We start from the raw sequence: 27393 nt of genomic DNA, 5'->3' as shown, positions 1-27393 counted from the left end.
TCTTCATCCTCCAGCACCTGACTACTACCAATCTACTGTTTCTGTGGATTTACTTATTATGAATTTTTCATATCAATGGAATCATATGTGACCTTTTGTCTAGCTTCTTTCACTTAGTGTAATGTTTTGGAGTTCATCTAGTTGTAGCATGTATTAATACTTCATTCCTTTTCGTGATTGAATAATATTCTATTACATATATATGTTTATCCACTCCTCTGTTGATGGATAGTTGGGTTGTTTCTGTCTATTCAGAGTGTATCCAAAAGCCCTACTTAGAATAGTGCTTCTATATTCATTTAAGTACCTGTTTTTAATTCTTTTTGGTATACACCTAGGTGTTGGAATTGTTGGGTCATATGCCCAACTCTGTAAAGAGCAGGAATTGGACTTTTAAACAGTGCACAAGGAAGGTTTTTTGTTTTTCTTTTAAAGGACAAAATTTTCAGAAAATTAACTGGAAGTTGGTGGCAGGGGTGTTGATAGTATAATATACTACATAAATTAACTCAAGCCAGTGTTTGCAGTCCACATCTACCAGGTCACAGGATTCTTAAACAAGAACCATATTCAGGATTTTGGATTCCAAGTCCAGATCTTTGGTTGCTTGTCTTGTTCACAGTACTGTTCCCGCCGTCCACCTAACTTACTGAAGCAAACAAGGTGGCTGTGTAGTATTGTAAACTTACAAACTGGAGAAAAGACCACAGCGTTTCAGGAAAGGCAGCCGCTCTCTTCCCTAGAATGCGAGCCAGGGAAATAAATTCCGAGAGATAGCTTGTTTCCAGGATCATGGTCATTTTCTATGATTTAGAGGACGTCAGTGGAATGTAACATAACACTTTTTATTATAGAGTTTTTCTAAGGTTGCTCGCAGACAATCGTTTTGGAGACCAGAGAGCAGTTGGGGAAAAAGGGGATGCAGCATTAGGTCTCTTCATGGTTCAAAGGCAGAAAGACCTCTATGGAAGCCTTAGGGGGCCAATACAGACCGAGGGCTTAAACAAGATGGTGGCCCAGACAGGACCGTCCGCTCTATCTTTCCGGGTGAAGCTCTATGGCAGAGCAGAAGCCTACAGTTCAGAGAATGAAGCTGAGAAGCGTAGTGACCCAACCACACTAGCGCGCCGGAAACAGTGGAGCTGAAAGAGCCCTATCGCGCATGCGTGGAACCGGGGCTATGGGCTTTGAGACAAGGGGCCACCCCACAGCGCAAGTTTTCCGAAACGTGTGAGCTGTTTTAAGTACAGTTAAAGCCGAGGTGGGGCGTTTCCTAAGACGCATGCGTCCTAGACAAGACAAGCAATACAGTGGCGTGGTCTCTTCAACGCCTGGCGTACAGGCTACGTCTGAGGTGGAAGGGGCGTTCAGGATTCCCAATAAGCATGCGCCTTGAGGGCGAGGCGTTTCCTTTAGAGGGTGTGGAGTGCAGATCTCCTTATTGCGCAAGCGCAGGGACTGTCCAGTAGGTCTAGTGGTCTACTAAGGGGAGGGAAGAGGAGGTTGAAGGGATTAAAAAACCGGATGCGCCTGCGCATTGCCTACTGGTGGGAAGCGCTCAGGCCCCTGGGGGGCGGGGTTACGTATACACGTCACTAGATGGGTAGGTGGGAGGGAGGGTGGAGCTCGGGGAGGACCTGTGCGCTTGCGCAGTGCGGGGGTGGAGGGCGGAGGAGATAGATAGCACGCTTGCGCGGCTGTCACAGGGCTGCTTGGTTGGTCAGTGGGGAGTCGGCGCCTGCGTACTAAGACCCGTGTGCAGCAGCAGCGGCGGCGGCGGCGGTAGAGGCGGCGGCGGCAGCGGGCTCTTGAGGCTGCGGTTGGGCTCGCGGCGAGCGGACGGGGTCGAGTCAGTGCGTTCGCGCGAGGTGAGAGCGGGCAGGGCGCGCGTGCGCGGAACGTTGGCTTAGGCCTGGGAGTAGAGATGGAACTGCTCGGGGGTCGGGTAGGGGGCAGAGGGGAGCGGCGGCCGGAGCAGCACGGGGTTCCGTCGGCGAGCAGCGTGAGGTGCGGAGAGGCGCGGGCGCGCGCCTCTGTTGGCGCGCGGGGTTGGGGTTGGTTGGGTGACGTTGGAGCGACGCAGGGCGGGGGACGGCGCGCCGTGAGGCCGCCACGCGGGAGACGCCGCCGGGCGGCCACGCCGGGGTGAGAGCTGGGGGCCAGATCGGCCCGCCGGAGCAGGAGTACCTGGACCGTTGAGAACTGAGGGCCGCTTAGCCACGTGAGGTGGGGGAGGGGGCTTTTCGGTGAGAGGGCATGTGGAGGGGAATTGGCGGCCGGCGCGGGGGAGGGGAGGCGGCGTGGCTTCGGTCTGGGGTGGCCTTTGAGAAGGGGGCATCCCCGGCACCGGAAGTGCCCACCACGGGAGGCTGTTCTAGGGGTCTGAGGCCGCATAGCCAAACGTAGACGGGGACCTCATGGTAGCGTGGGGACCCCTCCCCCCAGATCCTGGCCACCGGAAGCCCCCGGGAGCCACATGGTGGACGGGACCTGGCAACTCCCAGCACAGGGAGGGCTGGTCCTCACGGGCGCCTCAGAGGGCTTGGAAGTTTGAGGAGTGGGAGAAGCTCGAGGCCCAGATCCTGATCACCCCGGAGAGCCCGCTTTGGACATGTGTTAGTGCTCCCCCACCTCATGGGCCCTGCAGCTTTACCCCGTCTTCATGTGAAGTGAGGCGGCCAGCCAGCTACTGTAAGTGGCACTCTTACGTGCTGGGAGGCCAGAGAAATGGGGAAACCGAGGGCGATTGGATGGGAGCCCAACTCTTCTCTGCCGTGCAGACAGCACCTTAAAGTCCCAGGCAGATGAGTTCCCTGCTGTGATAGGTGCTCTTCACCTTGTCACTGTCTTCCTCGTTGTGTCTAATTTGGGAGTTCCTCGTTTTAGAGTCCTTAACTCTAATAATTTACACTACTCACTACTACCAGCTTTTTGCTTTCACTTTATTGTCATTCGCCACTCCCGACTCCCCCACTTATACTGACTGTACAGGCCAGGCCTGAAAAGCCGACAAGACCGGTGCATGCTGGGAAAAGTGGGAGGGCCCTCGAGGAGAAGCTGGGTTTCTGGGTTCCCTTTGGGAAACGAGATCGAGGTGTTTGGCCGGGGGATCATTTAGAAAACAACTTTACTTTCTCTTCGGTTGCGTCTGCAAATGCATGTTGGAGAGGCGGGAATCCCCCTAAGAGGCCTTGTGGTTTCCTGTACCAATGACTGGCTTGTATGTGGATAAGGTGGGGGGTGTAACAGATGGGTGGGGCTGTGTCCTCCGGTCTCCACCCTCCCCTCTCACATTAGCCCCGCCCTTCTGCTGGCTCATAGCTGCTCACCTAATTATAGCTCTGGTTATGTGTGGGGGAAGAGGGGTGGTTGGTCTCAGTGGCAAGTAACACCTGAGTCCTCCCCTTCCCAGGAATTAGGTCTTCGCCCATCTTAGAGATTTGGCATCCTAAGTCCTTGGAGCTTTCTTTTCCCAAGCCACCCCTTTAGCTTTCATTTGGGATGGGGATCCAGCTTAAGTCCACCCACCACCCCATATACACATCAATCTTAAATATTTGTGATCCCATTCAGAATTTAATCTAGGAACTTTGCCTTTATTTTCGGTGGGTGATGGAATAAAGAGCTTGGTGGGGTGGGGAATGAAGCGGTGTTTCCAGAGGAGTGGGATAGATAGGAGGCTCTTTTGACCTCCATCCTTACTGACCTCAGTTCTCTTCTTGACTCTAGTTGGAATCAAAGCCTCTCAAAATGGCAGATGATTTGGACTTCGAGACAGGAGATGCAGGGGCCTCAGCCACCTTCCCAATGCAGTGCTCAGCATTACGTAAGAATGGCTTTGTGGTGCTCAAAGGCCGGCCATGTAAGATCGTGGAGATGTCTACCTCCAAGACTGGCAAGCATGGTCATGCCAAGGTTAGAATTTCATCTCTCAATGGCTTGCCTTCCCCACACCTCCCTTATCCATGGAGCTCCTGGCAGCAAGCTATCATCAGTCCTAGCTCTCTAGCTTCCTTTAGCTCTTTTCTCACTGTCCAGTTCCTTGTGTTCAGCCCTCAGGCCTGGATCCCTTTAAATCACACCTGCTCCCCAGCCTTCCTTCATTACCTTTTCTGTGTCCCATCATTCTCTGGCAGCCCCTCCCTTTCTCCACCTTGTTTGAGTCTCTAACTTCTCTTGGTAGTCCTTTATGCTCTATTGAGCTGCTCCTTCCTTATTCCTGGCTTTCACTTTCTTTGTTTCTCTTCCCTTGAGTCTTTATAGGTGCTCTTTGTTTCCATCAGTTTGTCCAGGGTTTCTCCAGTGCTAACACAGTGCAGCTTGCCTGTAGGGGAACCAGTATCCCTCTAGCTTGCAGACCTTCCTGCTGCCCCACTCTAGTGCCAGCTTTCCCTTTGGATCTCTGATGCAGTATCACACTGCCTCTACCTACCCACTTGCCTTGAGTTCATTGAGCTGCCTCTTTGTGTCCTTCAGTCCTAATGTTCTTCCTAGTGCTTTCCTTGTCACTTTAGGCCTCTTTTCCTCAGAAGTTCAACCTGGTTCATTCTTGTTGAATTTGTGGTTTTGTTCCCTCACCAATTTTTCTATCTACTTTTGACCTGGCATTCATCCCTAGTGTCTAGATCCTTTTCCATATTCCTACTGGTTTCCTTATTTTCTAATTACTTATTTCTTATCTCCCCCAAGTCCTTTTTTATTTTCAGCCTTCATTTCTCAATCCTTGTTTTCTCAGCTCTTACCTTCTACTTTCCTTATTTCCCAAGTTCTCAAGTCTATTATGTTGATGTCCAGAAACAAATTTTCACCTAACTCCTTCCATTCCCTTAGATTCCTAGCTTGTCAGTATTTTCGTAACTTCAAGTAACTGACTACTCTTAAGTGGGCTCTGCAGGTTCCCTCGTGCTGTCAACTCTCATGTGTTTTTAAGAGGCTTTAATGTCTTTCTTGAGTTGATTGGTTCAATTCTGACTCCCCTAAATGTTGCCCTAACAACTTAGTCTGACTTCCCTCACCAGCCAGGGACAACTTGAGCCTTTGTCTCCTCCATCCTAGAGCTTGGTTGGGTTTCTCTTTGATGTGATGCATACATACAGGTTCACCTGGTTGGTATTGACATCTTTACTGGGAAGAAATATGAAGATATCTGCCCATCAACTCATAATATGGATGTCCCCAACATCAAAAGGAATGATTTCCAGGTATGTAGATGATCTGGATGTAAACGGATTAGTGGTTTGTGGGGGCAATATAAATTGACCAGAAGAACTTATTCTGGCAGAGAGGGAAAATTGAAAGAGAGGGTATTGGTGTTAGCAGCTTGCCCACCCCAGTTTGTTCATAGACCGTTTACCCTTAACCTTCTTGGGCCTACCTTCAGCTTCCTTCCTTATCTGTCCCCAGCTGATTGGCATCCAGGATGGGTATCTATCACTGCTCCAGGACAGTGGGGAGGTGCGAGAGGACCTTCGTCTGCCCGAGGGAGATCTCGGCAAGGAGATAGAGCAGAAGTACGACTGTGGAGAAGAGATCCTGGTACGGTGTCATCCTGCCCTTTTATTCCTAGCTTTCCTCTTTGTGCTTCTTCCACTGAGCCCAGATTTCTGACTCTCCCTTTTTTGCTGCCCCAGATCACAGTGCTGTCTGCCATGACAGAGGAGGCAGCTGTTGCAATCAAGGCCATGGCAAAATAACTGGCTCCCAGGTAAGTGTGACAAACTTCCCCCAAATCCCCTTCACACTATGTTACCATCAGTTTAGTCTTAATTGTTCCAGGCCTACTTTCTGCCCCCAGCAATGGTCTTCACCCTTTCTGTTGAAGGTATTCTCCTGTCTTACTCGTTTCTCTCTCCTATCCAGGGTGGCGGTGGTGGCAGCAGAGATCCTCAAGCCTGCAGAGGCCCCCTCCCCCAGCCTGGCCCAGCTCTGGCCTGGCCCTTGGCTGGACTCCTACACAATTTATTTGACGTTTTGTTTTGGTTTCCCCCCACCCCCTCAATCTGTCGGGGAGCCCCTGCCCTTCACCCTGCTCCCTTGGCCAGGAGTGAGTGATCCATGGCCTTGGTGAAGCTGCCTTCCTCTTCTCCCCTCACACTACAGCCCTGGTGGGGGAGAAGGGGGTGGGTGCTGCTTGCGGTTTAGTTTTTTTTTTTTTTAATGCAATCTGGAATCAGAAAGCTGTGGATTCTGGCAAATGGTCTTTGTGCCCCTCCCCACATCATCTCTGGTCTGATCCTTATTCCCCATAGCCTTTACCCCAAGCACCACCACCCCCAGACTGGGGACCAGCCCCCTCCCTTGCCTATGTCTCTCCCCAAATCCCTTAGCAGGGGAGGGAAGGGGAGGGGAGGGGAGGGGAGGGGACCTGCCCCCTCCTCAGGCATTTGGGAGGGCCCTGCATCCATGGGCTTCACCCTTTCCTGTGGGCTCTCTCCCCGACACATTTGTTAAAAGCAAACCTGAATAAAACTACAAGTTTAATATAAAGCCCCCAACTGGGTTGCTTCTTTGAATTAAATGGGTATTTGCTGACTAGAAGGTAAACTTGGAAACAATAGGTTGAACTCTGCCACTAAGTTTATTACAACCAACCCACTGTCCCATTGTAACTTGCTGCCATGGACCTGCCCCCCCCCCCTCCCCAACCCTCCAAACAGCCCTAGCCCAGTATGGAATACACACAGCAGCAGCCAGAGGCAGTAGCAGGTAGATTTTATTGTCCTGGGACTGGGACATACTGGGGACCCTCACCCATGGCAGGGCTGGGGGTGAAGCTGAAGATAAAATCTGATGGTCACTTGTGGTAGAATCGTGGGTTCTGGCTGTGCTGGATGAAGGGGAGCCGGGGGCCAGGTTGGCTGGTTGCTGCAAAGCCTGACTGATGGTGGTGAGGAAGAGGGCTGTCAGTGTATATACTCTCTCTCTCCCTCCACACTGACAATCCTCATCCCCCAAGGCAGAAAGGAAAACCAGGGGTGGTGGGCCAACTGTTCTACACAGTAGTGTTTTCCCTGGCAGTGTAGGGCTTGACAGGGTTGGTTAACATTCTCACCTTTCCTGCTGGTTGCATCTGCACAGGGAGCTGGGGGGAGGCAAGGAGTCCAGGAGCTGGATGCAGAGCTTGGGGGTGCATGGGGCGCAGGGAGGACTGCAGAGAGCAGAATCAGTACCTGAGGCAGCGTGGGCTCCCCTTAACATAGCCCTTCCCCTTACCTCCCCAGGTTCCATACTTACGGAGTCAGTGAAGCCAGTCTGCTGGTTAGCATGTTCCATCTGCTTTTGCAAGGACAGGGCACCACTGGGCTGGAGGAACCCTAGTAGGGAAGAAAGAGAATGTGAAATGAGTAGAGAATGGGAAAGAAGGATCATGGAATGAGGGCCCCTGCATAGGGGTCATCACCTGTCTGGGTAGGCTGAAAGTGGCTGTGCACGGCATAGGGCTGTGGCTGTGGCTGAGACAGGTACTGCACTGCAGGAAACGCTGAAGGTGCTGGGAAAGGCAGGAGGCACAGCCATTAGAACCTCCTTTCAGCCTGTTTTTAACACTCCACCCCCTGGGTCCTATGGAAAGCCCTCCTCCCTCTTTTCCCACCACTTACCTCTGAGCTGCTGACTAGGACTGTAGGCAGGCTGCGTGGGTCCATAGTGAGGAGGGGGCTGAGCAGTCCCATAGGCGCCGCCTGGACTGCCTTGGAATTGCCCATGCTCTGGGGTCCCTGCAAAAGCAGCTGCTGAGCCCACGTAGTGCCGGGTCTAAGGAGGGAGTTTAAAGAACCCGTAAATTCAGCTGACTTGTGTATGCTCCATTCTCCCGTTACACAGGTATTTAATATGCTTATGACCTCAATACTGGTTTAGTAATGATGCCTGGGTCTGACTGGAAGGAGTAGGGACAAACAGGCTAGACACCCAATTCTACTACTCTTACTGTAAGCACTTGGGGTCCAAACATCTGTTTGGCTCTGTCAGCTGCCATAAGGGTACCTGGGCGATTGTGTCCTCCAGGGCTTCCTAGAGAGGAGAGGGGCTTCATGACACTGAAATCAGGATGCAACCCCAAGGAGGGCCCATTCTGACAAGTGGTTCCTTTAATCCTCACCCTGCATGCTGAGGAGGTGAGTTCCTGTGTGAACTGTTAGGCTCTGCTGGTATGCCGCTGATGTAAGAGTGGTCAGGTCACTGGAAAGGAAAGCAGGTCAAAATCAAGGACAAAGTGCCCCTTCTTCTGCCATTAAATACTGATCTTTTGCTACCTAATCGCAGTCACACTTTGCTGCTTAATTTATTTTCAGCTCTCCAATCCCACCTCTGCTCCTTTCGCCTCCGTTTTTCTTCCTCGTGTAGAACTTTCTTGAGTTGCAGGAAAAGCTGGTGCTTTTCCTCCTGAAGGGCCAAAAGCTTCTCCTGCAATTTCAAGATCTGGAAAGGGAGGAGAGAGAAGATGAAGGCAGGAGGGCCAAAGGAAGAGAAGGCTGGGTGTTACCAAAAGACTGCTTACTTGTTCCTTGGTCTCCTCTAGTGACATTCTCTCTTCCATCTCCTTTTTCTTCCTTCTCTCCTGCTCCTCTTTCATTTTCTGTTCCATCATCTTGTCCACCTCTTCTTCCTCTGGAGGAAGTCAGGCAAAATGGGTAAATACCAGGATGGCTAGGATATCAGAACGTTAGAGACTGAAGACCAGACTGCTTATCCCAATGCTTTATGTTCCTGGCAATAGTTCTTTTCCTCTTGAGGGGACAGGCTTCCCCACCATTGCAAATGCAGGCAGAGAGAGGGCTTATTAGGTGCTCTCCAAGGTCCTTCCCAGCTCGAGTTCTGCAGTTTAGACCTGGCCTCTAACTCCTATCACATCGGGACTGTTCCATCCCTCTAGCGTTAGCCGCCGCCAGCGCACTGGACTGGACGTGGGGGGGTCAAGCTTGAGATAACACTGCTGCCTGGGCCGTGTCCTCCCGCTTGGGCCGCGGCTCACCCTGCCGCTTGCGCTCCCTCTCCATCATGATGTGTCGGTGCAACGCCCGGGCCATGGCGTTGGAAAGCTTGGGGCGCTCCAGAAGTGCAGGCATGGTGCTGCCGCGGTCGCTCGGGCCGAAGGCTCCGGGCTCTGTCACTGACTGCCAAATCTACGAATGGGCCTGCGGGGGAGCGGGTGCTCAGGGGATACTGAGCCTGGCCAGCCGAGGCCGCAGCCCGCCTGCCGACAGCCACGGTCACGTGTCCGCCTCCCGTCTCCGCCGGGCCAACAGCCGCGAGACCACCACGTGAGCCAACGGGGCCGGGGTGTGCGGCCTCGGAGCCCCCCAACGCCTTCCCCACCGCTCCGGGCGCCAGCCCTTCCCTACCCTTCTCTCCGCGGTCTTCTGCACGCCTTGGCCATGGCGTCACATCCGGCAGCCGGGCCGAATCCTTCCGGAGTCGGGGCGCCAGCCGACCTCGCTGATTGGACGGAGAGGAAATGGCGGAAGTGCCTGCGACGGGTGCCCGTGGCATCCAAATTCCCTCGCTGCACCCTGCCGCGCGCCAGCTATGGGAAGCCCCTGTTTGAACTCTGGGCCTGCGGTAGAAGCCCCCTGACTTGGTGGGGCCAAGCTCACCGGAGACAGGTGCAGTGGACCGGGGGCCCCTGAGAAGGCCGCGCGAGAGAGAGGCGAGGCGGGTGCTCTGAGACGGTGTTTATTGGCTCCTTAGAAATCAGAGTCAGTTAACTGTACAGAGGGCCCCATCCCCTGAGCCTGCCCTTCCCCGCGCCCGCCAGGAAGCCCCAGAAAAAGCAGCTTCGTGTGGGGCACAGGGAGACTCCTCTGGGATTCACAGTAATCAGGAAAACGGAAATAAATTAAGTGATACGGGGAAGGAAGGAATAGGGAGTCATGTTCCCCAAATCAGTGCATGAAGTGGGGTTACCCAGGGCCTGGCACTGGGCTCCCCACAAGCTCCCTCACGTCAGAGGGAGTGTCTCGGGGCCCTGGACGTGGAGATGTGCTCCACTTCCCATCTAAATCTGAGAGCCTGCCTTCATGCTCCTGTGCATCTGTCAAGCTGAACACCCATGCATGCCATGGTCACTGGAATGAGGTGGAGGCAGTCGTCACTCAGAGTCTATGGGCCCAAGGCCCAACTGTGCTTGTAGTAGTGAGATCTCACCCCTCATTCCACCCGTACCAGCAGGGCATAGAGGAGCGTAGCCCCCTTCTCCTTGGTTACCCACTCAAGTTCCGATGGACTGAAATGAGGGTCAGGAGGTTCTCTGAGGGAGGCAGAAGCAGGGCCAGGGGTGTAGGAGCCAGGGCGCACACACACCTGGAACGCCACCTGGGCCTGGTGTGTCCGCTGGGATTTGGGGTCTCGGAATCTATCAGGCAAGAATCAGTAACAGCAGTGAGGACTCAACCCCATCATCTCTCTCCTTTGCTAACTACAACCACTGCACTCCCTACAACCACTCCCACCTAATAGGGAGTGAGCTCCCGCCCTTCACTCTACCTGAAATGATCTTCCTTCCAATGCCTGCTCAGCTGACCCCCTCACTTCCTTCTCCAGGCCTTGCTCAAATCTCACCTTCTTTATGGTGTCTACCATGACTACCCAATTCAATATGCCTGCTCCAACCACACTTTTGATCCACTTCACTCCACTCTACCTTTTGTTTCCATAGTACTATTGTCACCTTTGAAAATACTAAGCACTTATGCATAAACATTCCAGAGTGAGAAAAAACAAGTTCCACAAGACCAAGGTTCCCCTTTCTCTGTTCACTGAGATAGCACAAACTATGTGGTATGTTTTCAATGAATGAATGAAAAAATGGGCTGGGGTGGAGACTGAGGAACTAGCAAGACAGGTGGGAAGGGGGAGGGCAAGCCATGGAGACCCACGTGGCCTGGGGCCCATCCTGTGTACTCACTGCACTTTGGATGCCAGGGTCTCAGCCCCAGCATATTGGAGGGAGGGGGAAAGCAGCACTGAGGGGGGCTGCTCCGCACGAGGAGGTGCACAGTTCTCACCAGGCTCCTCAAACCCTACCCCAGGCTCTTCCTTCAAGGGCCGGCAGCTCAGGATGGAGGCAGTGCCTGTGAGGAGAGCTGGTTCAGAGCCACCCTCCTGTGGCCCACAGGCCCCTGCCTCTGGCAGCACCACAGTACCTGCTCCAAGCTCCCCTCGGTCCAGCACCCTCCTCACAGCTCCCACACTGCTCCCATGATATGCCATGTGCCACTTCTTGGTTAGCGTCCCAGCCTCTAGGCAGGGATTCACCCTAGGAGGGGGACAGACAGGGCAGACTGGACCAGGGTCACTGGCTCCCCAAGATCATCCCTACGACAAGAAGTTCTGCCACTTCTTTCATGAACCCCCTTGGGACCTTCTTTTCTCAAGGAGGCAAAGAACAGTAAGGGAGATGGCACGGCCCTGCCCCATATGTACCTGAGGTTAAACCTGCACCAGCCAAAGGGCAGGGCGTATTCCCGGGGAGGCTCGCCACGGCGCCTGTGGGTTTCATCCCCTCGCAGCTTCCGGCAAGCCTCACAGTAGCACAGGCTACGCTTAGGCGGAGGCATGAAATAATCATCTGCGGGAGAGTGAGTGGCAGGCTTGGTGCTGGGGCTCCTGAGCACCCACCCTGGGTTTTAACCACATGGTCGCCTTCTAACTGGTCTCCATGGCCCTGTACTTGTCTAGGGAATAAGGCAGTTCTGGAGCTTGGGAACTCACCAGGAAGCAACAGCAGTTCTTGGAAACGAGAGCAAAGGGCATGGTACTCGCAGCTCTTGAGTGGGCTAGCAGCAGGCAGTGGGCCCCAACACACACTCTCCTTGATACCTGAGGGAGCAGAAGGGGCACAAATCACGGGAGTTGGGTCTAGAAGTGGGGGTGGGGTGGATAGGATCCTGGTCCCTTCGGACTGGCTCACCGTCCACCATGTCAGCTTTCTCCATGTCCCCCTGGGTTCCAGCACTCTTCCCACTGGCAGCCCCTGGTTCAGGGCTCACAATTGTTACCTGCAGAGAAGTGGGGTGGTTGGCCCCCAGGGCCTTCTGACCCCTCCCTGGAATCTTTGCTGGGACTTCCCCTTTACTCGGACAGCCCAGTCTCCCAGGCACTCCCTTGTCCCTGCCTCCACTGCCACTCACCTGTTCACACTGCCCATAAAGGTCCACAAGCGCGTGACAGGGCTGGGGAACCTCTGGAACAGCCACTCCCTGGTCCATCCCGTTGACATGGAGATGCAGCCCCCCAGAGCTGTCTAGCCGCAGTCCCAGGATGGTGCCCTCAGGACACGTGTCCAGATTTGGCCCGAACTTCTCACAGATCTGGGAGGAGAGACCTAGTGTCTTCCTAGAGATCAGACTCCCACCAACAGCAGCCATAGCCACCCTTCCCTCTGCTTCAGGTCACGTCCCCGGGCTTGGCCTCTACCCTTGCCCACTGCCCGGGCTCAACCCCCACTTAAGTTACCTATAATCTACTCCCTGTCCCCTGACGGCAACACTGTCAATGGCAGGGACATAGGAGGAGGCAGCAAGCCCAAGACCATGCAGGTAATGACACACCCCTGCCCACCCACCACAGGGCTCACCTGCTGCACTGCCTCTTTACCCTTGTGGTCCTACCTCCAGGCCTAGGCGCCCCACTTCTCTGTTTTGGCCAGTCCCTCCCTACTCAGAGGCCTGGCCCACTCCTTTCTCACTCCTCCCACCCACCTTGAGACCGTTGTGGAAGATACCGCGGCCCCGCAGCAGCCAGGCTGCCCGTTTGAGGGCACAAGCAGAAGCAGGGAAGTTGAGCCTCTCGGGTGGGCAGGTGATAACTCCCAGGACAAGGGAAGATGTCCATTGCCGGTTCAGGCAGTCTATCCGCACCTGGGGGAGAAGGCAACTCCTCCCCATCATGGCCACCTGGAAAGAGGCCCTTCTCCCAGTAGGACCAGGCTCCTCTCCCAGCCAGGGAGGGAAGATGGCACCTCCCATAGCGCAGCCTGGAAGACTGGCCCTTCTGAAGCTTGGAGGGACCGAAAACTGCAAATCCATTTGTTGCCTTTCCTTTTATAGCCTTGGTCTCGCTGTTCCCAAGAGCTTCCTTCACCTGGCTAACTCTGATACCTTCCCATTTGCAGCAGGAAGGCCTTCTCCCCTGAAAAGCCCTCCCTGTTCCCACATAGACCGGACATCTACCGTGGACCTCTCCAGCCCCTCCCTACTGCTTCCCTCACCCCAGGTGGGTGTTTCCTGGTAACCAGTCTATAACCCCCACCACACAGTACAAGTGAAAGCCTCATCCAAGGGATTTGTCCTCAACTGGAAAGATCTTTCTCCAGGAGGGGTGGCTCTGGGTCACCCTGAGCAAGAGAAGCTGGGGATAAGGAGACAAGGCCCACCTGGACCAGCAGCTGGGGCACCAGGGGCTGGCTGACGACAACGATGCCCTGATTGTAGCTGGCCACCCGGGAAGCTGTACGGTTCCCATTGGACAAGAGGATATTCTTCCCATGGTTCTCCAGGAACTCTAGGGCTGGGGGCATAATGGCCACTTGATTCTGCCCCTAGAGTGGAGGAGAGACTGAGCTGAGGAGGTTGCAGTGCCAGGCCCAAGCCCCCTGCTGCCATTTACATGGAGCCTCGTGTGCCCAGCAGGCTCTGCCACAGCCCCTTACTAGCAGGCCGTGCTCCTCGCCCTCCTCGTCATGCTCGCCCTCACTGCCGGTGTCCGAGCTGGGGGATGGCGGCTGGGTGCCTTCCGGCTCCTCTAGCCTTGTGGAGCTGACAATCGATACAGTCCGCACTGGCCCATAGAGATCCAATATGGCCCACACGTTCTGGGATGGCATGAGACGCAGGAGGCAGAGGTAAGTGCGAGAGCCCAATCCCACTCCCAGAACCCAAGGAAGCTCCTGGGTCTACCTTGGCAACGCCAGTGGCTGCAGGCCCCATATCCTCTCCATCTACCAGAATATGCATTGTGTCATCTGCCCCCCGACAAATGCCCACACGGCTCCCCACCTAGGACCAAGGTAAGGCGAGGACAGATGTTCAGCCCAGATCTCCCTACAACCACCACTCCCAACCCCACCTCTGCCCCTGGACCCAGCTGCTTCACCCCTAGCCTCTCGAGGTTCCGGCCATAGTTCATCCTCTGTAGCTGCCCGTCACGCCTCACTTCACAGCTGGATACCATCCAGGTGGTCTTAGTCCGGAGCTCTGGCAGGGAAGGAGGCAGCCCTGGGCCACCGCTGGCTCCAGGCCCCATCTCCCCAGGCGCTAGTGTGGTCAGCCCCAGCCGGAGGGAGCCTGCCCACTTCTCATCTAGCTCTTCCACTTTCACCTGTAAGAGGGAGAAACTGCTGGCTGGTGCTAGCCGGGGGCAGGGGAGAAGGCAGGCTGACCCTGTTATGAACAGCCTGAAGCCCCCTGTCATCCCATCTCCACAGCCCACCTCAAAGACCTCCTCAGTCCTGAGCTCCTTGGTGCTGAAGACCAGGCCATGGGCATAGCCAGCCGCACGCACTGCCCTTGTGCCGTCCTCCTCGAGGGTGACATTCTTACCACAAGTACTGTGGAATCGGTGAGCCACGCCAGCTACTGCGGAAAGATAACACCGGAGGAAGGGGTAGGCTTAGGGCAGCAAACTTCAGACAGGACACCGAGCAATGCTTTTAGATGAAATAGAAAGTTGACATAAAGGTCCCATTTGGTGTTACTCCTTCAAGACCCCTGACACCCCTTTCACGACACAAGACTCCTTCCCAAACTCGCTGTGCCCAGCTCACGGTGTCCCAGCCCCTTTGTGGCAGGGAGGTGTTCAGGCCCTGTACACAGCCTTAACCTCCTCCCGTCTTCCTGGCTGCTTCCCTCCACGGGCTGTCCCTCCCCCTAGTCTGCAGCTACTCTAGCCAGCCTTTGAACACCTTCCTTGATCTGGAAGCTATATCCCTTAGGCCCACAGCAGGCAAGCAGAGCCTGCCCTCCCACCCTGCCGGCTGCACCTGGGGAGTGTAGCGGGAATGACTTCTCAGTAGCAGTGTTGCTAGTTGCCAGGCTGTTGTCCATGGGGCCGGTAGCATTGGTGATGGACACTTGGACACACTGGCCATATAGATCCACTACGGCATACACCTCTGGGTAGGAAAAGAGAAGTCAGAAGCCTGATGGCCTGGGGTGGGATGGGTTGAGGGTGGCCGGTTGAAAGCCACATAGTCACCTTTACCCGGAGGCAAGCCTGAGCAGGCAGCACCTTGGTCCTGGCCGTTGATAAAGTAGTGCAGATCGCCCTTGGCAGTCCGCATCATGCCGATGCGAGCCCCCGTGCCCAGAGCGTCGAGGTCGCACCCATAGTTATTGCGCATCGTGTTACCGTCTTGCATGATGGCAGTGCCACTGGGGGATGACAGAAAGGGTAGGCCGGTCTGCCTGTTTCCTCCTCACACAGGCTTCTGCCCAGTCTTTGCTTGTCAAACCTTCCAGAACCTTGGACTGGGATCTTAATCTGAGATATGAGACCCAATCCTGTCTCCTGAGCATCTGGGATTTCCCCCAGGGAAAAGCAGGAGCTACCCTAAGGGGAAGGACCGAACCCTTGCAGGGTACAGTGACGTGGTTCCCAGAATAGAAGGGAAAGGGCAGCCAGATTATGTTGGTCAGTCATTGTCCATGGTGAACACAGGCCCCAGACCCTGTTTTCCTCATCCCAGCAGCTCCACCCAATCCTGCCCAGCTGGTCCCTGAAGCAGGCAGCCCAACCTCAGCATCCATGTATCATAGTCAATGTCCGTCATAGTGTTGGGGAATTCAAGGTCCTCCGGCCGAATAGCAGTCACTCCTGGGAGGAGGCAGGGGTAGGTCAGAGCTGAGCCCCCAGACACAGGCAGCCAACACCTCCCCCAGCATGAGTGCACACGCACATGTGTGCACACACACACCCCTCACCGGCCTCGATGGAACCTGACCAGCGGTCCACCATCTTCTGAATGACAATCTCAAACAGCTCTCCATCCCGCAGGGCCCTACCGGGGAAGAGTGGCAATCAGACGGACCCTACTTGGGTGGCTGAGGCTGGGCAGCAAGAAGGTGGGGACAGGAGTTTCCAGACACTGACCGATTGGAAATGACAATGGCATCATTGAACTCGCTGCGGCAGTTGTGGCGGAGCGCAGTGCGGCCCCCGTTAGTGATGACTGCATTACTGCCGTGCAGCTGGTGGAAGCGCAGGTCAGAGCCCCCGGCCCCTGATGACGGGGAGCTTGGAGACACCTGGTTGTTCCCCTCAGGGATTGGCTCAGGGACTGGGGGTACCTCTGCAAGAGTGAACGTCACCCATTTGGCCCACAGGTGTCTCTGAGGACTCCCAAGGCCACCCCACCGCCTTGCTCCTGCCCAGCCCGGCCCTCACCTACGTCGTCCACAATGGTGGCCTGGGCTGCCTGGCCGTAGAGATCCACAACAGCATAGACGCCCGGGGGCACATTCCAGGCAGCTGGGCCCTGAGTCATTCCATTGACAAAGAAGTGCAGAGTCCCGTCCTCCCGCCGCACCACGCCCACCGTGTCCCCTGCCTTGGAAGAAGCGGGGCTGGAGTGAAGAGTCAGGCAGAGTTCCAGCCTGGGCTGGTCCTGCAGCAGCCCTGCCTTGCCTACCTCCCTACTGCTGAGCCCTTGTGGTACACCCACTCTCCCACCTTGAGGCGGTCCAGGTTGTGCCCATATTCATCCAAGATGGTTGTCCCATTGTGCATCACCCCATTCCCGGTCATCATCCAGGTCCCTGGTGGTACAAGAAGTGGCAGAGGACATGAGGGGGAAGCCACTTATGTAGCAGCCCTCTCACTTCACTCCCTGAACCCATTAGCCCGCCTGCCTTTTCTTTGACAGTCGGCTTTCTTCCCAGAGTAGGGCAAGAAAACAGTCTCTAAGCCGGCCCAAGGCCCTGTCCCTGTGGTACTCCTCAGGCACTGGATGAGTCATCACAAGTGTGACAAGCGAAAAAGCGGCTGGGCAATAGGAGTCAGGGCTTCAGGGACAGCTTCCTCCCGGCCCTCCCCTTCCCGAGAGCTCACCAGAGCGCAAGTTGGTCATGGTGGAGGGCAACTGGAGGTAGGCAGGGTTGTGGGTAGTGACACCAATCTCAATGGAGCCAGCCCATTTGTCCACCATCTTGTCGATGCGCACCTGGAACACCTCTCCGTCCCGCAGGGCTCTGCTGCTCAGTACCACACCATGATTGAAGTCATCAGTGGCGCTGAGGCAGAACAAGTAGGCACTCAAACAGCAGCACACACTATGACCGTGCCCAAGCTTCACCAGCAATGCGTGCTCTACACTCACTGCTTCAAGTCAAACAGCTAAACTTCACGCTCGTGAAGACTCCCACCTTTCCTGTCCAGGACGCCCCCAGCCAGACTGCCTCTGCCTCCCAGTTCCCCACCCTCCCCCCAAACCTAGTACAGCCCCTTCTGCAGGCTTCTTCCCACCACATGGGCCATACTGTGGCCTCAGGGCAGTGCGTCCCTCGTGGGTGATGGCTGCTTTCTGCCCACAGTTGGGGTGGAAGAGCAGGCGCTCAGGTTCTGCCTGGGCCGCGGGAGCAGCATGGCGGAGAGCACCCTCAGGAGACAGAGCCCGCAGGATGGCATTGTTCCGGCGTAGACGGTCACTGTGGTTGTTATTGTGGACGATGGTGACTTTCACTGCCATCCCATACAAATCCACCACACCATACACCACAGCCGGTGTCAATGGGGTAGCCACGCCTGTTGGGGTGGAAGGCAGGGGAATGAAGGGAGAAGAGTCAAACACTGGGAGAGCAAGGATGAAAGAGAGGCAGGAGAATGCAGTACAGCCCCCTTCCCTGAAAGCCCTGACTCAGAGGGCACCCTCTCTGAGCTTCCCCTTACCCTGATCGATGCCATTAATGAAGAAATGTAGAGCAGAGTTGGACTTTCTTGTGAGACCAATGTGGTCGCCCTCCTAGTCAAAGCAGAAAAAGAACAGTTTGGAATCCATCCACAATCAGGCTCCAGACTTGTCCTGGAGACCATGAGAAGAGCAGTCCTAAAGCCTTCCCACCACCCCATGCCACAGGGGAACAGCTTCAGAAGCTCACATGAATGTCGTCTCAGGACACCCTGAATGCTCAGCATGGGTCAGACACTGCATTAAACCACAGTATCAATGTTACCTTCAACAACCCTCAAGATAATCTATAAAATTTTATTAATGGACCCATATCAGATGCTAAGAGAAAAGAAGAAAAAGAGCAGATTACAAACTACCAAAGAGGATAAGCTTTTTTGCCTCAGGTCACCACCACAAATGGCCAAACAGCAAGAGGAACTCAACCCATCTGACTCCAAAATCTGAATGTCCAACTGTTCAGCAACCCTGCCTTCTCAGCAGGAACCTTCAGGCAAAAGATAAATGCCTTCAGACCCCACAAAAAAAGAAAATTACAGACCAATGTCCCTGATGAACATAGATGCAAAAATACTCAACAAAATATTAGCAAAACGAATTCAAAAATACATCAAGAGGATCAGACACCATGATCAAGTGGGATTCATAACAGGGATACAAGGATGGTACAAAATTTGAAAATCCATCAACATCATCCACCACATCAACAAGAAGAAGGACAAAAACCACATGATCATCTCCATAGATGCTGAAAAAGCATTTGACAAAATACAACATCCATTCATGATAAAAACTCTCAACAAAATGGGTATAGAGGGCAAGTACCTCAATATAATAAAGGCCATATATGACAAACCCACAGCCAACATCATACTTAACAGCGAGAAGCTGAAAGCTTTTCACCCAAGGTCGGGAACAAGACAGGGATGCCCACTCTCCCCACTGCTATTCAACATAGTTCTGGAGGTCCTAGTCATGGCAATCAGACAACACAAAGAAATACAAGGCACCAAGATTGGTAAAGAAGAAGTCAAACTGTCACTATTTGCAGATGACATGAGATTGTACATAAAAAACCCAAAAGACTACACTCCAAAACTACCAGAACTAATATCTGAATTCAGCAAAGTTGAAGGATGCAAAATTAATACACAGAAATCTGTTGCATTCCTATACACTAACAATGAACTAGCAGAGAGAGAAATCAGGAAAACAATTCCAATTAGAGTTGCATCAAAAAGAATAAAATACCTAGGAATAAACCTAACCAAGGAAGTGAAAGACCTATACCATGACAACTACAAGATACTCTTAAAAGATATTAAAGAGGACACTAACAAATGGAAACTCATCCCAGGCTCTTGGCTAGGAAGAATTAATATTGTCAAAATGGCCATCCTGCCTAAAGCAATCTACAGATTCAATACAATCCCTATCAAATTACCAACAGCATTCTTCAATGAACTAGAGCAAATAGTTCTAAAGTTCATATGGAACCACAAAAGACCCTGAATAGCCAAAGCAATCCTGAGAAGGAAGAATAAAGCAGGGAGGATCTCGCTTCCCAACTTCAAGCTCTTCTACAAAGCCACAGTAATCAAGACAATTTGGTACTGGCACAAGAACAGAGCCACAGACCAGTGGAACAGAATAGAGACTCCAGACATTAACCCAAACATATATGGTCAATTAATATATGATAAAGGAGCCATGGACATACAATGGGGAAATGACAGCCTCTTCAACAGCTGGCGTTGACAAAACTGGACAGCTACATGCAAGAGAATGAAATTGGATCATTGTCTAACCCCATACACAGAAGTAAATTCGAAATGGATCAAAGACCTGAATGTAAGTCATGAAACCATAAACTCTTAGAAAAAAACATAGGCAAAAATCTCTTGGACATAAACATGAGCGACTTCTTCATGAACATATCTCCCTGGGCAAGGGAAACAAAAGCAAAAATGAACAAGTAGGACTATATCAAGCTGAAAAGCTTCTGTACAGCAAAGGACACCATCAATAGAACAAAAAGACATCCTACAGTGTGGGAGAATATATTCATAAATGACAGATCTGATAAAGGGTTGACATCTAAAATGTATAAAGAACTCATGCACCTCAACAAACAAAAAGCAAATAATTCAATTAAAAAATGGGCAGAGGATCTGAACAGACAATTCTCCAAAGAACAAATTTAGATGGCCAACAGACACATGAAAAGATGCTCCACATCACTAATCAACAGAGAAATACAAATTAAAACCACAATGAGATATCACCTCACACCAGTAAGGATGGCCAACATCCAAAATACAAACAACAACAAATGTTGGCAAGGATGTGGAGAAAGGGGAACCCTCCTACACTGCTGGTGGGAAAGTAAATTAGTTCAACCATTGTTGAAAGCAGTATGGAGGTTCGTCAAAAACACTAAAAATAGAAATATAATTTTACCCAGGAATTCCACTTCTAGGAATTTACCCTAAGAATGCAGCAGCCAGTTTGAAAAAGACATATGCACTCCTATGCTTATTGCAGCACTATTTACAATAGCCAAGAAATGGAAGCAACCTAAGTGCCCATCAGTAGATAAATGGATAAAGAAGATGTGTTACATATACACAATGGAATATTATTCAGCCAGAAGAAGAAAACGAATCTACCATTTGCAACAACATGGATGGAGCTAGAGGGTATTATGCTCAGTGAAATAAGCCAGGTGGGAAAAGACAAGTATCAAATGATTTCACTCATCTGTGGAGCATAAGAACAAAGAAAAAAACTGAAGGAACAAAACAGCAGCAGATTCACAGAACCCAGAATGGACTAACAGTTACCAAAGGGAAAGGGACTGGGGAGAGTGGGTGGGAAGGGAGGGATAAGGGGGAAAAAGGGGCATTACGATTAGCAGACGTAATATGGGGGGGGGCACGGGGAGGGCTGTACAACACAGAGAAGACAAGTAGTGATTCTATAGTATCTTAGTACACTGATGGACAGTGACTGTAATGGGGTATGTGGGGGGGACTTGGTGATGGGGCGAGTCTAGTAACCATAATGTTGCTCGTGTAATTGTAGATTAATGATACAAAAAAAAAAACCCAAACTTCTGACTGTCCAATAAGGGATTAGTAAAGTAAAAAACTTTAGTATCTAACAGAATGAACTATGTAGTCCTTAAAATTATATTAAAACTATGATGAAATACTAAAAAAAAAGATAAAGGACCTTGCTCTAGATCACAGAGGAGACCCTGGTACCCAGGCAGGGATCCAGAAACCTGGGCGCCCCCAGAAAGTGGCCCTGGTTCTGTGCACCACCCTCACCTGCAGCTCATCCAGGCTGAATTCACAGTACTCCCGTCGGGTGCCCTTGCCATTGGTCAGGATCCCACAGCCACTCATCATGATGGTGCCTAGGGGAAAGCAGACACTGTGGTTAGGGTGCAGAATTCCCTCAACTCCGCCACCCAGACTGGGCCCCCACTCCGCCAGGGCTAGTACCTGACTGCAGGTTGGTCATGGTGGCTGGGTACTCCAAACTGTTGGGGTTGTGAGTGGTGACACCAATCTCAATGGAGCCTGACCACTTATCCACAAGCTTGTCGATGCGGATCTTGGGTGGAGTGATAGCAGAAGGGAGAGGCAAGGAATGTAAATGCAGAGACAGGACCCTCAGCCCTTTTGGTTCTTCCCAGACCCCACCCTTCCAACACCAAGAACCAAGCCCCATCTTTAGCTCCCAGGTGGTGAGATGCCAGCCGGACCCCAGTATCATGCACACCTCAAACATCTCATTGTCCCGGAGTGGGCGGTTGGTCATGACAACCCCATTGTTGAATTCGTCCAGTGGTCGGCGGCGCTCTGCTGTCTTATTGTTGTTGCTGAGTTTGATGAGGGTACCACACTTCTCGTGAAAGAGCAGGGCATCGTTGGAAGTGAGGATGGGTGAGGTGGCAGCACCACTGGACCCCAGCCCTTCCCCTGAAGGTGGGGAGCTCAGGTTCACATTTAGGAGACCCCCGTTGTAGGCAGACAGGATGGCGTTGCTCACCACCTCAGAGAACTCCATGCTGCCAAAGTCTACAGCAGCAGGACAAAGGAGGGAAGTTGAAATGGGGCTCTAACCACTTAGGCTTACTGCTCTCTCCCTACCCATCTTCTGAGGTCCCTCCCCTTGTCCACCTCACTTCCCACCCCCTTTCCCAGGGCCTCCCCAAAGCCCTCACCATTATGCGACTCGAGGCTGTTAGGAAACGTCTCCGGCCGGGCCTGCGCTGGGGATACCATGAAGGCTGGGGACCAGGCGGGATGGGACGGGAATAAGGGTTCAGCCCCTGCTGCAGGGCACACATCCAGGAGACCCCCCCTCTACCCTCTAATCTCCCCTTCAACAGACTCGGGGGTCTAAGTAGCCCTGCCCACATCCGGCCTCACTTGTCACTACATTTCCGCCATTCTTTCAGCCATTCCCTCAGGCCCACCCTTTCCACCACTGCCTTGGCTGTGTTCTCACCTTCATCCCCGGAGGTCCCCTGGTCAGCCAAGGCAGAATCTTCAGTGGGGGCAGAAGGCTCAAGGGGAGGTGTGGGGATGGGAGTAGCGGGACTGAAGCCAGGCTCAGAGGGTAGCACAGTGATCTGGGTGCACTTGCCGTAAAGGTCCACAACAGCCCAGACACGAGCAGGCAGGCCCGTGGCAGCCACACCACAATCGCGCCCATTTACCCAGAGCCGCAGCTCCCCAACAACTGTGCGCTCCACACCCACACGGTCCCCTTCGCCAAGCTGGTCCAGGTCCTGACCATACTCCTCCAGTACAGAACGTCCATCCCTCAGAACCGAGCAGCCCGACACTACCCATGAGCCCCCCTTGAGCCCCGTGGCGCTGCTTGGGAAGTCCAGCACACTGGGGTCCAGTGCCGTCACCCCAATCTCAATGGAGCCACTCCAGGAGTTGACCTGTCATAGGGGTGGTTGACAGAGGCTTAGGATGGACCATGCATGGGTCTCCCACCACCTGGAAACCACATTTCAAAGGCCACTGTGTCCCTTTCTTCCCATCTCTCAGACAACTAACTGGCTTTTCTCTCTCTGAGACCTGAGACACCAATCCAGAGTTGCAATCCCACAAGTAATTTTCTGGGCTCTGTTGCAGGGATTTTTGGATCTGCTTTCCCCTAGCAACTCTAACTTATGTTCTGCAGAGTACAGAGTGCTCAGCGTCTATGGACACCACTGTTTATCCCACCATGCTGGGCTAATTCCCTAGCTTCAGCTACCTAGTCTCTGTGGCTCCTCAACCACTCAAATTCACAGCTGTCCCTGCTGGTATTCCTTGCCCTTATATATCAATCCCCAGTCCCCCCCCCCCCTCACTTAATTCACTCCTAGGCTCTGGGTCCACTCAGATTCATGCTCTTCCCAATTTCCATCTCTGCACCTAGCCTCCTCTTCACTAAATCACACAAGCACACACACCTCCCTTTCCCTGAGCATCTCTCCACACCCATCTTTCAGGCCCAGTCCTTGAGTTTATCCCTTAATGGTTTGTTCTTTCCTTGGTTCTCTTTTCCTCCCATCACATCTTTGACATCTCTCCATCTCCCAAAATTGTTCCAGGTCTGTTTCCTAGTCATTCTAGTAGGTGAGGCCTCCTGTCTCCAGAAAACTCAAACTCTCCTTGCCTCCTCCTTCAGACTGAATATTTGTTTCATGCTCCCTTCCTGCCTATCACCTGGTGTCCTAAAGTCTGTGGGCTCCCTCTCAGTACTGGGTGATGTGGACTACCCTGGCTGCCCTAATCTGTCTCCTTCTGGTCCCCTCCCACCACCCTCCAAATTTCGGTTCAGCGGCCCCAGCTCTGCACCTTGCGGTCGATGCGGACGGTGAAGACGCGTCCATCGCGCAAGGGTTCCCGGCTCAACACCAGCCCGTGGTTAAACTCCTGGCTCGGTTGCTGCCGTCGCGCTGTACGCCCACAGGCCGACAGGCTCACCAAGCGTCCAGTGCGCGGGTGCAGCTCCCCGCCGTTGCCCAGGCCCCCGCTGGACCCCGGTCCTGGGCCGCTCCCACTGGAGCCCCCACCCCCACCCGGCCCCGGCCCGGGGCCTCCCCCAGATCCCCCAATCCCACCCGACCCCGCTGCCATCGCCGCTGACACCGGGGCCGCGCGACAGTCGCGCTTGGCGGCACCGTGGCAACCGCGGTGCACAGACACCCAGAGGGAAATAGACCGGGGACTGTGGCCGGATATGCTTTACGGCACTGCCGGGCAATGAAGCATCTGGGGTTATAGAACTAATGACTACGACGGTGAGAACAGGACGACGGGGTCAGGAAGGTTTGCTTTACGGCGCGGCGAGGTGACTGAAGGACTCCCTGAGGGATGAAGACTCGGGCAGGGGGCTTTTGCGACAGTGGGGGAAACGACTGCCGCAGGCATCTTTACGACGTAAGAGGTGCTGGCCCCCACTTTCAGCATTGCGACAGCGGCACCGCGGACCCCGCCTTTGTCAAGGCAGGCGACACCTTGAGGAAAAACATCGCTTTACGGCAGGATGAAGCCGTGTCTTACTTTCGTGCTCCACGCTTCAAAGCGGTGTAAAGGGGCTCTGGAGGACACCGAAATGGGAACTAGTAATTTTACAAATAAAAATCTCTGCCCTCCACACAACTGAGACCGAATATGTCTTGCAACAATGTCGCAATCCTCCATTTGTATCACACTTCTCGTGAGAGGCAAGGCGGGACGATTTTGAGGGGAGAAAAGGGTCGTGATGTTTTTGATCAAGCCCACCTTGAACTACAATCCAACCAAACTCTTGGATTTGAAGCCTCGCACAGAATTCAGGGAAACCCCGGCAGACAGTTTCAACAAAGGCGCTAACGGTCCTGAAAAATCCCTCAGATTTATTAGCATGCCCCCTAACCAACTTTCCGACGGAAGCCTAAAGGTTGGATCCAGATGAGGGCGGTGATGGGGCAGAAGGGCGGAAACAATTCCCAGAAACAAAGGTCTTTGGGTGGGACAGAAAGGGAGGGACAAGCGAAAGGTCCCTATATACCGCCGTGATCCCTCCCACTGCTGCTCCAGACGCGGGCCTCAGCCCCAGCGTCCCGAGCTCAGCGCGGTGAGGGCGGGGCCTTAGATGCGGGGCTATGTGGAGCTGAGAGGTGGGAAGGGGTAGCTGAGAGTGGTCCCCTGGGAGGAACGCAGAGAAGCGGAAGGCTCAAGGGGCTAATGGCGGCCCCAAAGTGGAATCCCCTGGGGAACCTAGGGGAGTGCCAGGAAGCACCAGAGGAGTAGAGGCAGGCGCCGGACTGCCCTCCGGCGCAGTCTTTGTCATGCGGTTATGGGCCCCGCCTGCACTCTGAGGGAAGCGTAATTCGAAGTCCTGGTTCTAGCTGGCTCTCCAGGGGGGGTGGCAGTCCTCGGTTCCGGGCCCAACCACCACACTGGGGAAGTTGAGGACCACAGCCTTTGGTCCGGCACATACCCTGACGAATTAAACCCCGCTGCAATGAATCCTGGAACCAGTGTATCCGGGACGCCCAGCTTTAGGTCCGGGGTGTCTGGGGTGTACAACTCGGGATACAGTCCGCGCTCCGGGTTAACTTGCTTGCACCCCCACAAACCTTGTGAAGACCAGCTCCGGAGCATCCTAAAAAACAGCAGATCCACCTTGATGCAGAAAACCCCCGCTGCGAAGTAAGGAGCCCAGCTCATCTGGCTTGCTACACTGAGCGGGGAAGGCGGGGTTCCGGGCACTGGAGGGGACGGAACAAGGAAGGAAGGGGCGGAGTCCTGAGAACTAGAAGTGAGAGTAGGTGTGGGCAATTGTTTGGGAAATCTGAGATTCCAGGCCTTTGGGAGCACAGTTGGCACAGGATAAACCCTGGATACGAGTACTGATTATCATTAGGTATGACCCATCTCCAGCTTCCTGCACTTCTGTAACAAGGGGGTACAAGAAAAAAGTTTTAAATGAAAGAATGTGGAAGGCTGTGAGGAGGTTGCTAGATTTCATCTCCCTTTTCTGTGTCCTTCCACCCCAGGAAAAAATCTCAGCACTGGGATGAAACAAATATCCTGGCCACCTACCACCCTGCTGACAAAGACTATGGATTTATGAAGGTGCATGAGCCCAGTACTCCCTATCACAGGTGCTAAGCCCAGCCTTACTTAGCCTTTCAGCCCAAACTCTCTTCCTCATTCAAAGGGTGGTGGGCATTCAGAGAGGATTTAGGGACTGGATACTGACCGATGCCCTTTCTCCGTACTGCTTCCTCTCCTGAGCAGGCTGCAGGATAGCGATGAGGACCTGCATGCAGGGTCCTCCCGTGCAGTGACTCCCGAGGCACTAGCAGAGAGGTGAGAGTCCTGCCAGATATCAGTAGGGATGTGGAGCCTCTTCCTTCCCCCAAACTCTGGGGTCTGAGCCATCTCTACTGTTTGGTCCCCAAAATGAGAGGTACTACATTCCCTTCAGGGCTAACCAAGGCCAAGGTGGGGGAGTCAGCCAGCATGGTCCCTCTACCACCTGCCCCCATTGTTCTCTCCCACTGGTACCCCCAACTAGTTTCCTTCCCCTCCAGGTTTGCAACAGTGGACAATTTCTACCCCAAGGTTCTCCAGTACAGTCATAACAGAAACTCAAGGGTCTGCAGATGACTTTTCCAAGACACGTGAGATAAGGGGTGGGGATTGGATGGAAAGGGGAGGAAGAGTGAACCTTTAATAAGAACCTGACAGGAAACACAGGCTCTTACACTGGCCCACAGACTCCAGTGATTTTGAGAAGCACCGCAAGGCACACTACAATGAAGCAAAGTTCCTCAAGGCTCAGAAAAACCTGCCCTTGGATAATAAGACAAGCAGTGGAAGTAGCATCAGTGTGGGCAGTGGCAGTTGGGGTGTGATCCCAGCCCCAGAACCCATGCCTGCAGAGAGAGGCAGGGAAGGAGGCCAGAGGAGTCAAAGATGAGATTGGCCTGGTGACCAGGAACCACACCCAAGAAGCCAAGGGTTAGCTCTGGTGGGACCCCAGGGACTCAAGGGAATTATAGTCCAGAGCCTTCTCCACTATAGCCTGTCTTCCTCAGTGGGCATCAGCCTAGGGCCCTGCTGCCTGAGAGGGAGGTAATACTGGGAGGTGACAGAGGGCAGCTGGGATGGGGTGTTCACCAGGATAGTCGCCAGGGAAGGCTGGCTGATGAGGAACAGAAAACCCAAGAGAACTGTGGGGTATGGAGAGGTCACTGAGGTTTTCTAAAATGGAAGAGATAATAGAAGTGAGATGGGAACCTGGGGCTTGAGCTTCTCCTTTGTAGTGGGGGGGGGCCACAGTGGACATCTGGAGGCCATAAGACTCACATTGATTTGGTGATTCCTCAGATTCCCCTACCTTCATAAATCAGCATTCAGCTTCAACCATCATCACACTGGAACAGAAGATTAGTCAGCAACACAAGGATTATGGTAGCAAAG

At 53.5% G+C, this 27393-nt stretch overlaps 3 protein-coding genes and 1 long non-coding RNA gene across 14 annotated transcripts; 2 read left to right on the top strand and 2 right to left on the bottom strand.

Annotated features, from left to right (window-relative positions):
* Positions 1–1700: 1700 nt before the first annotated feature.
* Positions 1701–6486, top strand: EIF5A (eukaryotic translation initiation factor 5A). Of its 3 annotated transcripts, none has more exons than XM_017675225.3 (6): positions 1701–1868; positions 3730–3915; positions 5097–5201; positions 5404–5535; positions 5631–5704; positions 5860–6486. In XM_017675225.3, the coding sequence occupies exons 2-5, from the start codon at positions 3751–3753 to the stop codon at positions 5691–5693; spliced, it is 465 nt and encodes a 154-aa protein (XP_017530714.1). In that variant the 5' UTR covers positions 1701–1868; positions 3730–3750; the 3' UTR covers positions 5694–5704; positions 5860–6486. The 3 variants fall into 3 exon arrangements, with proteins under 3 accessions (XP_017530714.1, XP_017530713.1, XP_073091018.1); XM_017675224.3 differs by lacking the exon at positions 1701–1868 and adding an exon at positions 2078–2226; XM_073234917.1 differs by lacking the exon at positions 1701–1868 and adding an exon at positions 2225–2246.
* A 208-nt stretch (positions 6487–6694) lies between these two features.
* On the bottom strand, positions 6695–9485 carry GPS2 (G protein pathway suppressor 2). Its single transcript, XM_017675209.3, has 11 exons — positions 9342–9485; positions 8972–9134; positions 8498–8607; positions 8306–8418; positions 8099–8178; positions 7928–8010; positions 7599–7752; positions 7400–7489; positions 7234–7313; positions 7052–7147; positions 6695–6877 (listed from the first exon to the last, which is right to left on the bottom strand). Exons 2-11 carry the CDS (start codon positions 9063–9065, stop codon positions 6794–6796), a joined length of 984 nt encoding a protein of 327 aa, XP_017530698.1. The 5' UTR covers positions 9066–9134; positions 9342–9485; the 3' UTR covers positions 6695–6793.
* A 171-nt stretch (positions 9486–9656) lies between these two features.
* NEURL4 (neuralized E3 ubiquitin protein ligase 4) lies at positions 9657–24069 on the bottom strand. Of its 9 annotated transcripts, none has more exons than XM_073234910.1 (29): positions 23773–24069; positions 22421–22865; positions 22134–22199; positions 21689–21987; positions 21409–21520; positions 21232–21320; positions 17881–17953; positions 17472–17736; positions 17044–17225; positions 16666–16751; positions 16385–16559; positions 16087–16285; positions 15918–15994; positions 15732–15810; positions 15193–15368; positions 14978–15109; positions 14428–14573; positions 14092–14316; positions 13896–13994; positions 13649–13810; positions 13373–13537; positions 12699–12857; positions 12129–12308; positions 11909–11996; positions 11710–11817; positions 11422–11566; positions 11142–11254; positions 10904–11069; positions 9657–10351 (listed from the first exon to the last, which is right to left on the bottom strand). In XM_073234910.1, exons 1-29 carry the CDS (start codon positions 24052–24054, stop codon positions 10147–10149), a joined length of 4698 nt encoding a protein of 1565 aa, XP_073091011.1. In that variant the 5' UTR covers positions 24055–24069; the 3' UTR covers positions 9657–10146. The 9 variants fall into 9 exon arrangements, 8 of the variants coding, with proteins under 8 accessions (XP_073091011.1, XP_073091012.1, XP_073091013.1 ...); XM_073234911.1 differs by having other exon boundaries at positions 14428–14570; XM_073234912.1 differs by having other exon boundaries at positions 15199–15368.
* A 1664-nt stretch (positions 24070–25733) lies between these two features.
* On the top strand, positions 25734–26591 carry LOC118973985 (uncharacterized). The gene is made up of 3 exons (XR_012130508.1): positions 25734–25828; positions 25962–26069; positions 26502–26591. It is a non-coding gene; the product is annotated as an uncharacterized lncRNA (long non-coding RNA).
* The last annotated feature ends 802 nt before the right edge of the window (positions 26592–27393 follow it).

Source organism: Manis javanica, chromosome 4, assembly GCF_040802235.1.
Source record: "Manis javanica isolate MJ-LG chromosome 4, MJ_LKY, whole genome shotgun sequence".
Taxonomy (NCBI): Eukaryota; Metazoa; Chordata; class Mammalia; order Pholidota; family Manidae; genus Manis; species Manis javanica.
Note: the sequence above shows the minus strand (reverse complement) of the source record. Positions and strands in the feature narration are given on the sequence as shown.

Excerpts from the sequence above, each read along its gene's own strand:
- GPS2 (XM_017675209.3), bottom strand. The coding sequence starts at position 9,065 with ATGCCTGCACTTCTGGAGCGCCCCAAGCTTTCCAACGCCATGGCCCGG. Across the intron at positions 8,011-8,098 it reads TCACCTCCTCAGCATGCAGG|GAAGCCCTGGAGGACACAAT; the intron begins GTGAGGATTAAA and ends TCTCCTCTCTAG. Across the intron at positions 6,878-7,051 it reads AGATGCAACCAGCAGGAAAG|TCAGGCTTTGCAGCAACCAG; the intron begins GTGAGAATGTTA and ends CACCACCATCAG.
- EIF5A (XM_017675225.3), top strand. The coding sequence starts at position 3,751 with ATGGCAGATGATTTGGACTTCGAGACAGGAGATGCAGGGGCCTCAGCC. Across the intron at positions 3,916-5,096 it reads GCAAGCATGGTCATGCCAAG|GTTCACCTGGTTGGTATTGA; the intron begins GTTAGAATTTCA and ends GCATACATACAG. Across the intron at positions 5,536-5,630 it reads ACTGTGGAGAAGAGATCCTG|ATCACAGTGCTGTCTGCCAT; the intron begins GTACGGTGTCAT and ends TTGCTGCCCCAG.
- NEURL4 (XM_073234910.1), bottom strand. The coding sequence starts at position 24,054 with ATGGCAGCGGGGTCGGGTGGGATTGGGGGATCTGGGGGAGGCCCCGGG. Across the intron at positions 12,858-13,372 it reads TGCCCCAGCTGCTGGTCCAG|GTGCGGATAGACTGCCTGAA; the intron begins GTGGGCCTTGTC and ends CTTCTCCCCCAG. Across the intron at positions 11,070-11,141 it reads CCGAGGGGAGCTTGGAGCAG|GCACTGCCTCCATCCTGAGC; the intron begins GTACTGTGGTGC and ends CTCTCCTCACAG.